We start from the raw sequence: 16935 nt of genomic DNA on the forward strand, positions 1-16935 counted from the left end.
CTAGAATAACTTCACTCATTTTTCAGGATTTGAAACATAATTGAATTTACAGATGTACTTGTTTGAAATCGTGATTTTGGAAGGTTAGAATAGAGTATAAATTGCTTTTCAGTGCAGAAAGTTCTGGGAATTGCAATTTATTCTTGTTGTATGAATGAATATTGAGTAAAAAACAATAAAATTGCTCAATTTCTGACCTACCAGTTCAAGTACTGTCAACTGGATTTTGTTTTTACTGCTGTGAAGTGGAGCTTGTCAGGAAAAACATTTAGAAAATTCTCCAAAACACAAACTCAACTTCAGTAGCAAGTAAGACAACTTACTCACGTCTTGTTGAAATTTTCTAATAACAATGAAATTACCATAGCTGAATTTTGGCACTAGTGTTAGTAGCTGTGTCTGGTAACATTAAACACACAGTTTGTGAATACATATTCATACAACACTGAAGTTTCCCCAAACTAAACATAAGGCAGTCTGGCAAATAAGAATAAATAATAAATAAAAACACTTGCATAATAAAAAAAAAAAAAACTTAAATTAACAAGGATAGGGACTTTACACTATCAAGAAAAAAAATGACAAACAACAACACCAGCAAAAAGAAACACTCACAGACGTACAGTAGAAAGCAGCACCGGCCTCTCACAATAGATTAGTTCCTTCCTTCTAGAGAAACATCACCCATCTAATGATTCCTCAGTGTTGTAGAAATCAGAAGCTTTCTTCCTAACAATATAAGTGAGCTTTCGAGATCAAAACTTCATACGCTTTTCGACCTGTGACCAAGAGAGGGGCAAGTAACATTCTTCCAGTACAGAACAAACAAGTATCTGGCTTGTAGTGGGCGTAGGTCAGCCATTTATCTTTCTCTTTAAGATAAATAGCAATTGTCTGTATAAATATACACAGTTTAAGATTGAGAGGTATCAAAGAAGAGGCAGTTTGAGAGATAAATCGCATTTTTTTCTATCTCCTTGCATTCCAACAAGCAATGATACAAAGTACGTTTATAAATATTACACTTTAGACATTGACTTGGAATTGCAATGTCAAAGAAGCCAAACCTTTCTCTAGAAACAAAAATGAGCAAAATCATAGTTTTATCAGGAAATGTCAGGTCAAAGATTAATTAAAAAAGTGGAGGACTCTGTCCAAGATTTTCTCCACCAGCTTTTGGCTCTTGGCAGTCTTCTACTCCAATATTGTGGCATCCATAGCTTTGGTCCACCATCCTATTAAGGAGAGTTTATGTGATGAGATATGCCTGATGCACCATCTCTATCCTTTGATTGGTAACAACAAAAAGAGAACTTTTCTGTTCTGTCCGAAAAAGTCAAAACTATCCCCAGTTAGCAAAACAGGATGTAAGCAAACACACTGCCATCACTTTAAGCCACTCGTCACTGGGAGGAGATTCTTGGACTCTATGGAGCTGAGCGACCAGGAGAACCGTCGCCAACGTGAAGCGGCTCGACTAGGTTTGCACGGAAAAGTTGACCACTGGTGAACATGATTGAGAGCTTCTTGCCCTCTGTTTTTTTCTTTTTCTTTTTCTTTTTCGCCAAAGTGAAGCATTTTCTGGAAAAAAAGGTTAGAAATTCTGCCAGCAACAATCAAAATGAAGTACAAGTTAAAGCCAAGGCTTTGGAATACATTGTAATTTCTATGCAAAATAAAAATAAAAATACAAGAATTAATGTATGCCAACACCCAGGCTCAGAACTGTGTTTGTGCTCGAGGATTATGAAAATGTTTGTCATATAAAACACAGCATGCAGCGCTCAGGCAGAAGCAAAGCTACAAGAAGTCACAAAATAGGTGAAATATGACCGTATTGTACAAACACAATTACAGTATGTATGTAATCAAGTACTTAATGACTAAGATTTGCGTATTTGTACAGCCAAAGCTGAAGGAATGATGTAAAGTCAAGAACAGACAAGTTTCAAGCACCCCTGTATCACAGGAAAAAATGCCTGAACACTGATGATTAAAAAGTAGAATATGAATTTATTACACACGTGTATGATCGTCATCAGCACAGGTTGTTCACCAGATGGTCCTATGAGTGACATGTTGACCTTTTAAAATCTTATTTTGTCCCTTTTTGCCTCAGCAATACATTTCTTGTTGTCTATTTGTTGGTCTGCATATTTTTCCAACAGATAAGATGAATAAAAAAAAACAAGTTCGAAGTTATCCGTTTAGATCTGTCACTATCGTCTACAATCATCAAGTCAAAAACAGACCGGTTTATGTCTCGAACTGAGGCCTCAGCACTGAGACACCCTTTTAGAAAGCTGAGATGGGGCAATCTGAAGGAAACGGGTTACTTTGCAAGACAAAAGTGCAACATTCATGCTTGTATTTTTAACTAGAATCCACTAAAAGTCATAGAGAAATAGAACAAAAAGTTGAAAGAACATTAAGCTGGTTCAAGGGGGAAAAAGTATTTTGTTAATTTAAGAATCTCATGCCATTTGCTGCATTCAAACCACTGGGGCTAATGAGCCATCTATGCTACAAAAGCCATTTAATACATCTGATAGCTGTCACATAGACAATAACTATCCATACGAAACTTCTAATCAGCCCTTGGGGAAAAGAGTCATGCCCACCCAACACCCCGAGGTTCATCCAGCTCGCAGTGCCTATCCCCAAAAATCGAAACCACACAGGGTAGAAAATAGCAAAATGAGAAGAGAAAGCTTTTTGATGAGGCTGTTAAGAGCTTAACGCATTCTCTAATTATAGATCTCACTTGCTCCCTTTTGAAGAGAACTGTAAATGGGAACACGCCAACGTTTCAGATTACTACAAGTCTTATAAAAATGAGGAAAAGCAGCCCGTTGCGGAGCACTTTGCAGCAGCGCACGAGCGTTTTTTTTTACCTTCCCTCTCATTTCACTTAAATGTGAAACATAAAGAATTAATGAAGACTAAGAAGAAAAGGAACACTTCACTTAAAGACTTAAGAACCAGTAACAGGCCATGTGTCAAATGAGAGGGGAGGGAAATGCCTCAGAAAGTGTCAAGATTGCCACATAAAACACATGGATCAGTGAGGGTCTGAGCAGGATACAATGCGATAGATAGATAGATAGATAGATAGATAGATAGATAGATAGATAGATAGATAGATAGATAGATAGATAGATAGATAGATAGCAGGTGTTGCAGTGTTCTGCCGTCTGTGACACTTTGCCCTCAGTTCGAGGTGAGTTTTATAGGTTTATACGACTGCGAGCTCAGTCCTGTAGGAGTGTGTGACAGTGTAAACTATTGCATGTAGCGGCCTTTGTTCTTCTACTCACACCCCTTCTGGAATAAGAAAATAAAGCGATGAAGGTCAGTTGGAGAGCAGACTGCCAAATATAGCCGCTGTGTTCATGTGAGGGCCAGACTCTCCAGAACGACAAGCCCAGCTCTGACCATGCCCTGTAATTGAGGAGAAAATAAGGACAGAAATTATATGTTTATTTTTGACAACAATTTTAATCTTCTGTGCTCTCCTTCAGAAAACGAGACGCCCACAAAAAGGCGCTGAGAATCCGTCTTACTCAAGGCTGAAAGTTGAAGTTTTGGACTTTTTCAACCAATAAGTGAAATTCTGAAATGAACACATGAGAATCCTGAATGAATCACAATAAAAGCCAAACTACTATTGAGATGTATCTATATTCCATGTGCATTATATAGTACAATATGTGTATTTTGAGTATCATTACTTTAAAACTTGCGAAATAAAACCTATTTTTTTTTAGTAAATGCAGACTCAGCTCTGTGAATCCTCTAACTACAGAAAACTTTAAAATAGTTTTTATAGCGTTGCTGTCAGGTGGAAGGTTTTATTTTACAAAGACATAAAGTTAAATAGCATTCAGTATTTTAAACTTAAATCAAATGTGCATTCTTGTTTCTATTGTAACGTAAAGGTTTCTTTTTGTTATATTCTGTAAAAGAAATTAATAAAAATAAGATGTGTCAGCTAATTTAAAAACAAGGGCCACAATGGGTCACAATGACGAATGTCATAACTTTATTTCTAAAGAAAGTAAAAAGATAAACAATTGTCTGTTTGATGAATTTAAAGTTTGCATGTATTAATGTGGAATTTATATTTTTTTAACTTTAAAGAAACAAAGAAACTCCTAGCATTAGCTTAAATGCAAAACAGCAGTTTGAGGACAAAAAATACTTAAAATATTTAGCTATTTTCTTCTGACATTTCCCTTTACCAAAACATAGGTGATTACATATTTGAAACAACCTTTTTTTGCACAACTTTACACATATTTTACTTCATATCATAGTTAAAATTACACTTATCTGTCACCTTTAATTTCTTCCTGTTTTTATCAAAAGTCGTATTAGGTTAAAAAAAAAACTAAATCTCGCGAGTCTTCGTCCCCGTAAAAGTGTCGTTTGAATTCATTTTATTTGACGTGATAATCCTTTCTTTATTTTATGTAACGACTGGATCCTTTTCTTCTGTACTTGAGTCTCAACATCACAGTTAATGTTTAAAAGGCAGTTAACTGCGTTTAAGAATATATTAGAAACAGAGAGAGGCTTTGGAAACCAGAATAATAAAATCTCGGCTAGAAACCACAAAACTCGCCAACGTATTTATTTATTTATTTTTAACTTAAGTTGCGTAGGCCCGGGAGACACGCTCTTTTGTTGTTTTTCCTCTCGGAGGACACGCAGCCTTAGTCGGATTTTCACTTCTCAGTTGCAGTTTTCTAACAGCATTAATGCTCTTTAGAGAGTAAGCAGAGAAAGCCGCTGCTGTTAATTCTCTGGGAGCTGATGTTTAATGCAGCCTTTTCCTTCCAGCGGACTAATCCCAGTGGAAAAAATAATGCCAGTGAAATTGAAATAATGTCCTGCTGGTGATTGATGAGTAACCCATTCATGCGTTTGTATTGAAAAATGATTCGACACTCTCGTTCGGGGAGGTGGGATGTCCTCTTTTTAGCCACCAATCTCCGTCCATTTTCCTCCATCTCTGGGTTTTTATTGCTTCTTAGCGAGTCTTCAAAGAGCCCAGAGGCTGTAATTAGGGGGCGGGACCCCAGAGCCTCAAAACACTTCCCCGCGTTAGAGCCCAACTCCTTCCAAAGTGTCCCGGGACTCAGAGCTGCGCTTCTCCCACTCCCCTCAGCTTCCTAAGGATTTTGTTTCTCAGGGATGGCCGCATCTATTCTGGAGGTAGGGAATGTAATTGTAAGTAGATTCTTTTTCTTCCTCTTTTTTAAAATACGAATGATGATGTGAATATTGTTGAAGTTCCTGCATGGGGTGTAGAAAAAGATGGAATTCCAAGCTAAAGTGAAGAAACTTAGTGTGAAAGACCATCTATAAATGAGAAACATGAAAACGAATTATGATGAAGATGAGTTTTAAAGCAACTTAAGGGCGATCATTTAGTTTCATGTTGTAACTTTTTGTTCATTTTTGTCAAAGCCAAGGATTAATATTTCCTCAGATATCCTGTTATTTCAACATCTAAGAGGAAAATAGACACTTTAAAGCCAATTTCCTTTATTTTAATTATTTCCTGTGGCCTCAAGAAGCTGCCAGTTGTCAGTGGTGGCAGATACGAGCAACAAAGTGGACAGCGGAGACTTTAGAAGTAATGCATGATATTAAAGGGAGTGATGAAACATTATTAACCTGAAAACAATCACAAGAATGAACAGCACTCCAGGAAGTTTGGCGGACATAACTACTAATCACCTCTGAATTGGGACACCAGAGCTTATGTGTGAAGGTTGGGGTAGTATTTGAGATGATTTCTGTTCATAAATACTCAAATTTGTAGGCTAGAATTTAAAAATAAAGCACAAGTAGGTTGGGAAACCATACTTATTCCAAATTCAAGACTGCATTTAAAAGCACAACAAAACTTAAAGTCACTATTGCATATCATAGAGGAAATGTAGCGTTCTATAGAGATATTTTAGTTTTATTACAGTGATGTTTCATTTTTTACACAGTGCGTGGTAACAGCACTAAGGCAGAAACCATATTTCTCATATGTTTTGTTATGGTGAATGTTAGCTGCCACATTTGCAATGAAAACGCAATAATAAATAAAATTATCTTTACGTTAAATTATAATCCTTGTAGGACAGTGATGCGTTTTAGTCAGAAATACTTACAACTTGTCATGTTTTCGACGTTTACCTGAAATAACATGTCATAATCGTGACCATAAAAAGAGCCAATGGTAATATCTAATCTCATTTTACAAATAGAACAAAGACAGGCGCATTGCAGCACAATGTACAGTTAGTTTGTCTAACATCTTTAATGCCATGGTGACCACTAGAGGAAAGAAAAACATGTTTGACGAAATACCTGGTACATCTGGGGCACAGTAACAGTTACTAGTGCAGTGCTGAAAAAAGTACACAACACAATGTATGCTTGTGTACGTATGCAAAAAAACAGGTGGGGGAAAAATGTGAAACAAATAAGCGAATTAAGAATAGCTTGTCGACAGTGGTTTGGGTGAAACAAAGGGTGAGGGAATTCCTCCTTTGCTGAGCAGAGCAGAACCTTCACTAGCATAAACATTCGCTGCTTGAAATTGGCCTGACCACTTTGAAAACGGAGAGAGCAGGAAAAGCCAGCGGTGGCAGTCAGACATAAGTTTTTTATTAGAGTTGACACTGACAGAAGCAGCAGCAGCAAGCAGCCATTTCCTGCAGACAGACAGTCTCATTTTCTCCCTCGTCTCCTCTTCCCCAGGAAGACGCACGCTATGGCTCCAGTCCTCTGGCTATGTTAACTGCTACCTGTAACAAGTTTGGCAGCACCAGCCCCGTCAGGGATTCAGCTACACCCGGTAAGACCAGCAGCTCCACTCCAGTAAAGAAGCCCTACACCATGACCTCTGACCTTCAGACAGCTAAGAACGGGCGGACCACAGACGGCAGTGGCCTGGCGGACTCCTACACTGGCTCCTTCACCACAGCTGGAGGAGGAGGAGGTGGCGGGCTGCTTACTCCCACTGGAAGCCCCCCTCCTTCCGCCGGAGGCTACACTACAGAATATAACCCTTTCTCCCACTCCTTCCAGACCTCTGTCTCCCAGGACCCGTCTCTTTTAGTGTCCAAGGCCCACGCTACGGCTGACTGTCTCACCAGCGTCTATACCTCGCTGGACATGACACACCCTTATGGCTCCTGGTATAAGGCTGGTATCCATCCTGGCATAACTGCTGCTCCAGCTAATGCCACGTCCTCCTGGTGGGACGTCCACCCCAACTCCAACTGGCTCTCGGCGACACAACCCCAGGCGGACGGAGGTCTCCAGGCCTCGCTGCAGCCTGTAGCACCGCAGGCCTCCCTCAGCCCACAGCTGCCCAGCTACAGCACCGACTTTACGCCACTCAACCCAGCTCCTTACCCTTCTGTGGGCCTGGGCTCCTCCTCTCATCTCCTGCAACCTTCCCAGCACATGTTGCCCCAGGACATGTACAAGCCCAAGCCTGTGCCAAGTGCAGGGCTGATTGAGAGTCCCATGGGCCTAAAGCCTGCGAGGGGATCAGGGGGCTACAGTGGAGGGGGTACACCCACCAGGTCTTCATGTGACTGCCCCAACTGCCAGGAGCTGGAGAGGCTGGGAGCCTCAGCTGCATCCCTGAGGAAGAAACCGGTCCACAGCTGCCACATCCCCGGCTGCGGGAAGGTCTACGGGAAGGCCTCCCACCTGAAAGCCCACCTGCGCTGGCACACCGGGGAGCGGCCCTTTGTTTGCAACTGGCTGTTCTGCGGGAAGCGTTTCACCCGCTCAGATGAACTGGAGAGGCATGTGCGCACCCACACGCGGGAAAAGAAGTTCACCTGTCTACTGTGCAACAAGCGTTTCACACGCAGCGACCACCTCTCAAAGCATCAGAAGACCCACGCAGATTCTGCCATGCAGGGTAAAGCTGTAGCTGTGGAGGGAGACACAGACCCTCGCAGTGAAGAGACGGCAGAGCTCAACTCCAGCGCTGTACCCACCAATCCCGTCGCTGATCAGATCACCAATGGGGATGAGAAGACTGGCACGCCTAACGGAGTGGAGAACAGCAGTGGATTGTTGGAGATCTGACTTGATTAAGTCTTCTATCTAGTTTTGTTTTGTGACATGATGGGTTTGTTTGTGTTTGTTTTTTAATGGGGAAAAATTCACGTTTCAAATGAAAAAAACTCTTTGTTTTGTTTCAAGACTTACAAAGGATATCAGACGATGTTTGAAAAGACTTGATATGATAATAGACTGAGCATGTTGCAGGTAGCAATCACTTTATTTACTCTGGACCACACACAGACACAGACACACGCATGCAAATATGAGCAAGCCTGCAGACATTCACCAGTGCATTAATGTATGCAGCCTTACACAAACAAAATATGTGCAACCAAGCAGAGACTTATGTGAATTCAAATGCACACATTCACAAGATGCAGAAAAATACTACGAGCAAACGTTTAAGCACAAATAATGCATACATGGATGCAAATGTGCACACTGAAGTATGTCTGCTCTGAGACATACACAAGTAAACATGGTCATGCACACATTTTGAAGCATACACACATTTTCTGCCTTTCAAATGAGACAAACCACTGGGGAAATTTAATCTGCAAAAGCAGAAGGAAAAGAGCTCCGAAGCCACAAAAGGAAAGTAGTTTTAGAATGAGACTTATGGTCAGGATGACGGAGTTGATGGAGCATTGCATGCCGAGAGAAAAATCTGATTTACAGCTGTACTTTGATACTTATTCATTATTCTTGAAACAATCAGTGGGCAGTCTTACTTACAGCTTCTTGTTGCCAAAGACATTCTGATGTACAAGGTATTGCATTTCACTATTGTTTGCTGTTTGCTTCTTACTATGTCTAATTTAATTTCATATTTACATAAATAATCTAATTTATGTCTTAAATTATACACATGGAAGATTATCTTGCACCCTGCAGGAAATATAATACATGAAAAGGAATGCAAGATGGTTGAAGCTGGCCAAAAAGAAAATAAAATGCATTAAATTAAGACTTTTTTTTTCTTATTTATTAGTTATAAGGTGGAGTTTTGGGCTATGTTTTTAAAGTTTTATTTATAGATCTTGAAGTCAAATGTGCGTGTAAACTAATTCTATATAATCTTTTCATTGTGAAGGCTTCCACACCAGGCAAAGTATTGAATAATAAGGGCTTCCTTCCTTGTTTGTACATACTATATATTGACAACAATATATAGATATTGTTAGGTGTGCTATTTTTCTACTTTTTTATGTATTTTCTATATTGTAAGTGTAACTTTCCACAATGAAAAGATGTCTATGTTGCTGCAGTTAACAGAAACATAAGAACTTAATTTGGTGGTCATAAATTTCCTCATTATTTTAGAAGTAAACTACTAGTATTTGCTGAGTTGTTGTGAAATGAGTGTAAAAGATACTGTAAATAGTATTAAAGCATTAAACCTCGTAAAGGTATACATGTTGTAAGATTTATGGTGTGGAATCGTGACAATTTTGGTGCTTTTAAGAGTAAAGAAATTTAAAAAGCATTCTCTTTCTTGGTGTTGTTCCTATACAAGTGCTTTCGTGGATGACAGCTTGACTTTAAGACACAATAAATGAAAATCAATTGCGCATGAACTTCACTCTTATACACTCCATCCCCTTCTCCTTTCTCTCATTCACTGTCATTCTTTTCATATCTTACTATATTTCCACCTCACCAAGGCCAACCAAATACTTTCATTATCTTTTGCAGCACAAACAAAGCCGTTCACTGAATTGAAGTCTTAACTCCACACAATGACCCCCTTTCAGAGAGCCACTGTAGTTACACTCAAGACAATTACTCCACTCTCCAGCTTGAGAGGGGTAATTACTGAGAGCGATGCTCCAGCAGAGTCTGGAGAGAGGAGAAGAAGGGATTAGGACAGGGGAGCTGTGGTTGTCTTGTGTATGGAGGGAGGCGGTCAAACAAAGGACCCCAATTAAGGCAGGATGTAGGACCGAAGAAGTGATGTGGAGACAAATGCTATGGACTGACCGTCAAGTATGTTTTACACTGTCTGTTTTCCTCAGACTGTACTGTGACTGTACGCAGCAATTCCTTGGGTTTGTGCAAGCAGTTACGGTCACAACAAGTGGCACTTGTGTGTCTTTCTGTCCACTTGTCTGTCAGGTCATTCAGGCTTTTCCAGACTAATAAAAATTCTTTAGGTGGGCGGACTTCCCACTCTGCATTAAAAGAGAGATAGCCTCAGGACAGAGCAAATGAGGCCTCAAACAGATGTGCTGTGCACTGTAGCAGCACCACACAAAGAATAATTCAAGGGGCTAATCTGTATATTATCTTAATAACCATACTGGTAACAGGTGATGTGACAGGATGACAGCAAAGACCGGCACATAAGACGAACGTAGAGATGCGTTCAGGTGCTTTCCCACTCTGGTGTGTTACTTAAGCAGTCAAAAACAATTGGAAACAAAACATTTGCTATGATAAAAGTAAGTATTTTCATTGCAGAAGTGAAGAGGAGACCTGTACAGCTGGAACCCCCCTGAAGCTACTGATTCTCCTGTTGTAACATTTACACTTCCCAGGCTGCATGGTTCCAATTTAGGGCTTCTAATGAGCTGTAGTTGAGGTCAATTTATATAAAACGTCCCGGGGCCGACTCTGTCATCAGGGACCGACATGTTTATGGTGGTCTGAAGTGGGCGCACGGTCGAGTCCACAACATAAAAGGCAAACAGGGGGAATGGGGTATGGGTAGGGTGTGTCAGGCCAGCGAGTGAGGGTGGGGGGGTTAAGAAGACGGTCAGTGGCTTTTAAAACCTCCGCTGCTACTGGTATTTTCTTCTTTTTTTAAAATACACTGCCTCTGCAGTGGTGGTGGTGGCATACTGTAGCCTTAACTTTATTTTTACTTCTTTTATTTAGGAAGCCAGGAAACATTAAGTGTTGCTTCAAATAAGGTCATAAAAAGAAAATATACATGCTGTGACACATAGAGGCAAAAGGAGACGCTGGACAATCTGTTCCATATGGTTTGTCCACCAGTGCCCATTCACAAAATCAAATCACTGCAGACTTAATACGACTAAAAAGGTTATTCCAGAGGATCCCAGACACACCTGTTTAAGCCATCACACATCCCATTTCCGATCCAACGAACACAAAGAAGCACTTTTAAAACATTCTCTCACGCTGTGTTGACTTAAGCCCTGAGACTTGATGAGTTACACAAACTTACTCTTAACGAATTACTCCAGGGAGAGGCTCCGATTCCAGCTCCTCAGAATAAAAGACCTCATCATGATGTGGTGAACAAAATGTTAATTATCCTCTTTTCCTGCTATTATCTGGTCCTAACTGAGTAGTCAAGTAAAACAATGGACTGTGCTCTGACATAGCCACAGGCAGTGGGTCCCTGCTTCTCTCCAGCAGTGTGTATGTGCTAGGTGGGGGTTTGTGGGAGGCATGAGATGGGACAAAAGCACAGGTGTCTGCAGGTGTGACTAGGTCTCTGTGGCAGAGAGTGGGGGGGGGGGAGGGTAAAGAATGCCCAGAGGCTCAGCATTCAGGCTGTAAGTAAAAGCAAGATAAGGCTTTTCTGACAAAGGGGAAAGGCAAAGTGACCTGGGTGAACCATAACATGACCTGGGGAGCAGAGGAGGTCGGGCTGAATGAAAGAGGAAAACACAACAGATAAGAGAGGGCAGGAGGTAAAAAGGTCGAGCAATCTCACAGGTGTACTTTGTGTAGATTTTTCATATTATATTTAGCCATCGTTTACATGTCAGGAGAGGAAAGAGCCACCTGCTACAAACAAAGTAAAAAAAAAGGGCCTCAGTGAATCATAAATAATGTGGTAGCAGTGCTGTACATTGGTGCTTCCCACCTCTCCTGATTGAACACTATCATTCACTAATAAACAAACAGCCACCTATGCACTTGCATCTCCAACATCCAATCCTAATCATATGATCTTACAGCAATTTCTACTCCAGGAACTAACTTTAAAGTTTAAAGGGAGTCCTCCCTTACTGCCCAATGCTCCAAATGCACCACTAAATGAGGCCATTTTGTTTATAGGAACTGTGGGAGGGTTGTGGGTGCCTCTGTGCCCCTTTAAAAAGATAATATGCTTCCCATTTAATGGCCTCCGGATGACAAATTGCTTCCAGGGGAAAATTAGGTTAAGAAAATTGCATGTGTGACACGTAAAGACATATCTACTCTACTTAAGATGTTTGACATCCATAATTCAATTATGCCTAGCAGTAGGTGCAGTTTGGATTCTTTGAAAAACCACATTTGCCCATGAGGCCTCAATAACGCACACGCTTTGGCTGTTTATCAATAATCATGTGAATCTTGTCCTGTAACATTAATGTACCAGTTGTGACAAAAGACTCATTTTGCATGCAGATTTCAGATTTAAGATACTTAACAGAATGTATAGTGAGAGCTTATACAGTGAAACTGGCATGGCTTTCTTCATTCTTACCACAATGGAAAGTTTCTTTCTTACACTAGACAAGTACTCCTATATCTCTTGGAGATGGTTGGAAAACCACTCAGAAAATTGATGGCCCATTATAATCTAATACCCTTACAAATATCGAGAGCACCATTAAAGGGTTCTTTCCTTTCGAAAATGCTTACTATCTTGATGGTATTCTGACTGACATACAGCCCAAACCACGCTTGTTTGCTTTTTTTTTAAAGTTCAAGCCACTAAATACTTCCTTGGAGTATTTAAAGTGAGATTTAAGAGAGACTAGCACAGAGAAGGGGTGGTGGAGGTGTAAAAACACCAAACCCTCAGGAGAAAAGGTAGAGAAAACACAGTCAGAGAGACCTGCCACTAAAAGTACAGCGGTAAGTGAGAAAATGAACGGAGCCAAATAGCAAATGAATCTGGATTTGGATCAACTGGATGAGGAAACTGAAGAAGGAAAAAATGGTTGAGGAGGAAGGAGGGAGACGAGGGAGAGAGACAGTGAGACAGACAGAAAGAGAGAGAGTCGAAATGCAGAAAGAGAACTGAGTGATTTGGGTTGGAAGCGGGAGCAGGGAGCCAGGGTTGGCAGGGTTTTGGTGGAGGAGTGTGGTGGTTCAGAAGTCCTCCAGCGCGAGGCGCCAGTGTGTCCGGCGGGGGCCCTGACCATGAGCTGCCTCACCCCCCCAGAGCCACGGCCACAAACCCCCTCTCCCCCTTCACCACCAGCACCGCCACCCATCCAACCCAAAACCCACTGGCAGGCAGCGCTTCACTGAAGCTGCTGCTGCTGCTGCATGTTTATTTAATATTCTGAAGAAATTGAAATATCTTTGTGGGCGAACACACATACATACACAATTACATATCACTCACACACTCGCACACTCGCATAGATACATGCACGCATGCATTCACACACATTACCACCACAATATATAAATAAATAAAGTCGAGTAATAACGTTCTCTTGATCTGTGGCCAAGAGCAGAGTTGGAGAAAATCTTTTTCGAATGGTGTTTTCAGAAGCGTAGAGGGAGGAGCGTGAATGTCTGACACCGCATGTTGCCTGAGCAGACGACATGTCTCAGTGTGACTCCCACAGAGGAGAGAGAGCATTAACAAAGTGGTGAACAAACGAGCATGTGGCAGGAACAGAGAAAATGAACCAAATATGCACATGTGCTGGTACATTTCAAATACCAGTGTGTGGATTCCATGAAAAAATAGGAAATTCACAGGTTGAGCAATTCAGCAACTCTGAGTGTGTGGTCTGTGAATGAGAACATGTATATGAGGTGTTTGTGAAGTGTAAAATGAACAAATGCGCAGGCCAGCCTCTTTGTGTGTGTGTGTGTGTGTGTGTGTGTGTAAATGCACACATGCACACATCCATAATGAGTCTCTGATCATTACAAAGCAATTCCTTCAGACAGAAATCCCTTAAACAGCCTCGGTTTTGGTCTTCATGCTATCCCCCTTCTGTCTCCTCTCTCCTCAACAGCCACCAACCACTGCTGCTGCCAAAAATAACACAGGAGCGCCACTCGAACCCGCGCCTCACCACAGCACAGCTCAGCCGCAGGACAGGGATCAAAACACACACAAAAAAGGAAACACATCATATTGTGGAAGGAGGGAAAAAGAGCATTCATACAGCTCCATGCTTGAAGATATCTACTGATGATTTTGGCAAGCGAAGAACCACACATACTAATGCACCAGGCCAAGACAGGGAAAAGGAAAGTGTGTTTGTGGACATGTGTGTCTGTGTGTGCAGACAATTTGGATGAAGTGTATTGCAACTGCAAAGACAGCATTCATTTCTGATCTCACTCAGTCAGTGCTTTAACCACTAGCTCAATAAAAACGCTTACATTATCACGTTATAGGTCAATAAATTAGGGCCTTCAGCCGACAAATGAAGGCCCGGCGAACAGGACAAATTAACGCTGAAAGTATGAGTAATGAGTAGGAGGGGTTTACTCTGGTCACAGATAAATCCTGGTGATTCAATTGTCGGTTTGAGAGTTCATATGGGAGACAGCTTTACTCATTGTCATGGCCAGTTCACTTTGTGTTGCATTTGGCTCGATCCACTTATCCACACTGACACGTTGATGCCAGCGGATGAAGCCATCACAATCCAAGCTCTGTTTCAGCGGTGGCCAGCAGGGGTTTACAAGCAAACCATCATGGGATTAATTGTCAGCCCACAGAAATAAAGGAAATTCATGGAAAGGTGGAAAATGCACTGAAGTATTTTATGGAAGTGCTGCTACATTAGTTGGAAAGGAGGCTCTGAAGTTGTGGGTTCAAAAGACTTAAAGTGTCTGCACGATTCATTTGGGCATTTAGTGAGGAAATAAGAGCCAAACTAAATAGAGAAACTGGACACAATTTGATAGAGCTGCCAGTCTGTAATATTATTCTATAACATATTTAGTTTCACTGCCATCACCTTCTGCTTGCTGAAGTTTTATATCTATCTATCTATCTATAAATACAGTCTTTCAATCTTACAGCAAAAGTTCAAAGTTTGGTCAGGCAAAGTACACTAAATGTGGCTGTTATTTTGCAGGCTGTGCTTTTATTTCCTTGTGTTAGGCATTACCCTCCTCCACAATAACTACTGCTTAGACCTGTGTCTTTCTATCTTAAATTGCTGTATCTTTAATTTCCCGATTATTCATAATCGTTGCACTGAAATGTTTTCCATTGTAAAGCTACCTGTAACACATTTCACAAGTTGCTGCATAAAAAATGCATATGACTCCGAGGCCAAAATATGCACCATAGAGAGCTACACCTCTGTAAGCTTTTTGAAAAGACACCTTGCAGTATGTCTGTCTCCAAACCCTCTTTTGTAGCATTAGGGTGGTCTGTCCATACACTACTAAAATCCCCCCCATGTTTCCACAGGGGTCTATAGTGGAGATGACAGGTGCCACACAACCCAAAGACCCAAAGCACTAACTGCACCCTGACAACGAGGCTCTACAGCCAGAAGGATCAGTGACTAACTGTCGCCCTCTTCTGGATCAATTTAAGTATAGCAAGTTGCTATATAAAGAGACACATTAAAATAAACATTTTCAAGTCAAACAAATTACAACTAAACTTAAAAAAGACTTAAAGTTCAGCAACTACACACAGATTAAAAAAAACTGTCATACAATTACGCAATCAAAAAATAACGTTAACCTACAAAATCAGAAATCATTTTAAACTACTGAAGCTCAGTCGATACAGGTGATTACTTATTTTAGTGCACTTATCATTTAATATGCTTTACCTTAACTATCCTTTTATGTAATTAAAAGGATCTTTAAGGTAAAGCATATTACGTACGATCGGCGTACATTTGTCTGTTTGTCCGTCTGTCTGTGCACAACATTACTCAAAAACGGCCTAACGGATTTGAATAAAATTTTCAGGAAAGGTCAAAAATGACACAAAGACCACCTGAGTAGATTTTGGCAGTGATGTGGCTTATAGTTTAGACCTATGGATTTGTTAAAGGTTTTTTCGTATCATTGCCAGATAGCAGCACGGCTTCTCTAGAGCTTTGACAACAAGTGAATGCTACGTCAACTGCCTGCTGATGATCACATGAGTGTGATCCTACTACAAATCAACTGCTGCAGACTTATTGGGACTTATCTGTCGGAAATCACACAACGACTAAGCAGCCTTTGCAGAATATTGCACTATCTGACGGCTTTTCTTGTTAACTTTGTGTTCTTGTTGTCCCATAGTTTATGCTTTGTCATTGCTCTCTAAACCACTCTGACAGCATCTCTGGGTTTGGGCATGCCCAGGTGTGACCTGTGTCTCTTGTCCCACGAATCTGCCTATTCTATGTTGTCTTGTTTGTTTGTTTCTGCTACCCTTTTCTCCCTCCCTGTCACCCTCACCCTACTGGTTGAGGCAGACGGCGGCCCTCCCTGAGCCTGGTTCTGTTCGATGTATTTCCTCTGCACTGTCACCAATATGTTTGCTTAGAGTAAATTGAGTTGGAATTTTTCTTGTACAACTTTGTAAGATCTAACCCTAAATTAGTATTTTTAATCAGTCTGGTATTTTGTTAGAATATGTAATATTGCAGGTTCTTAGGCTTAACATTTAAGTTAGTCAAGTTAATTTGTATAATATATATCCTACTGTAGGGTCTTAACCTTAATATTCAAACTTCTATGGGAAAGCTGTTGTTTAAATGTGCTATATAAATAAACTATTATCTTATTGTTTTTATTGTGTCACTTTTCAATCCACTGCAATTGTCTGACAGCTGTAATTATAAGTCTCCATTTTACAGATCATGAAAAGGGTAGTTTACTAAAATATGTCAGTATGTTCTTTTTAGTACTGTTTATGCTGATGACACAATTCTGTATTACTGT

General features: G+C 40.7%; 1 protein-coding gene across 1 annotated transcript; it reads left to right on the forward strand.

Moving 5' to 3' along the window:
- Nucleotides 1-5096: 5096 nt before the first annotated feature.
- Nucleotides 5097-9577, forward strand: sp7 (Sp7 transcription factor). Its single transcript, XM_022206943.2, has 2 exons — nt 5097-5232; nt 6763-9577. The coding sequence occupies exons 1-2, from the start codon at nt 5197-5199 to the stop codon at nt 8110-8112; spliced, it is 1386 nt and encodes a 461-aa protein (XP_022062635.2). The 5' UTR covers nt 5097-5196; the 3' UTR covers nt 8113-9577.
- Nucleotides 9578-16935: the final 7358 nt, after the last annotated feature.

This window comes from Acanthochromis polyacanthus, chromosome 5, assembly GCF_021347895.1.
Source record: "Acanthochromis polyacanthus isolate Apoly-LR-REF ecotype Palm Island chromosome 5, KAUST_Apoly_ChrSc, whole genome shotgun sequence".
In the NCBI taxonomy this organism is placed as follows: Eukaryota; Metazoa; Chordata; class Actinopteri; family Pomacentridae; genus Acanthochromis; species Acanthochromis polyacanthus.

Excerpts from the sequence above, each read along its gene's own strand:
- sp7 (XM_022206943.2), top strand. The coding sequence starts at position 5,197 with ATGGCCGCATCTATTCTGGAGGTAGGGAATGTAATT. Across the intron at positions 5,233-6,762 it reads TGGAGGTAGGGAATGTAATT|GAAGACGCACGCTATGGCTC; the intron begins GTAAGTAGATTC and ends CCTCTTCCCCAG.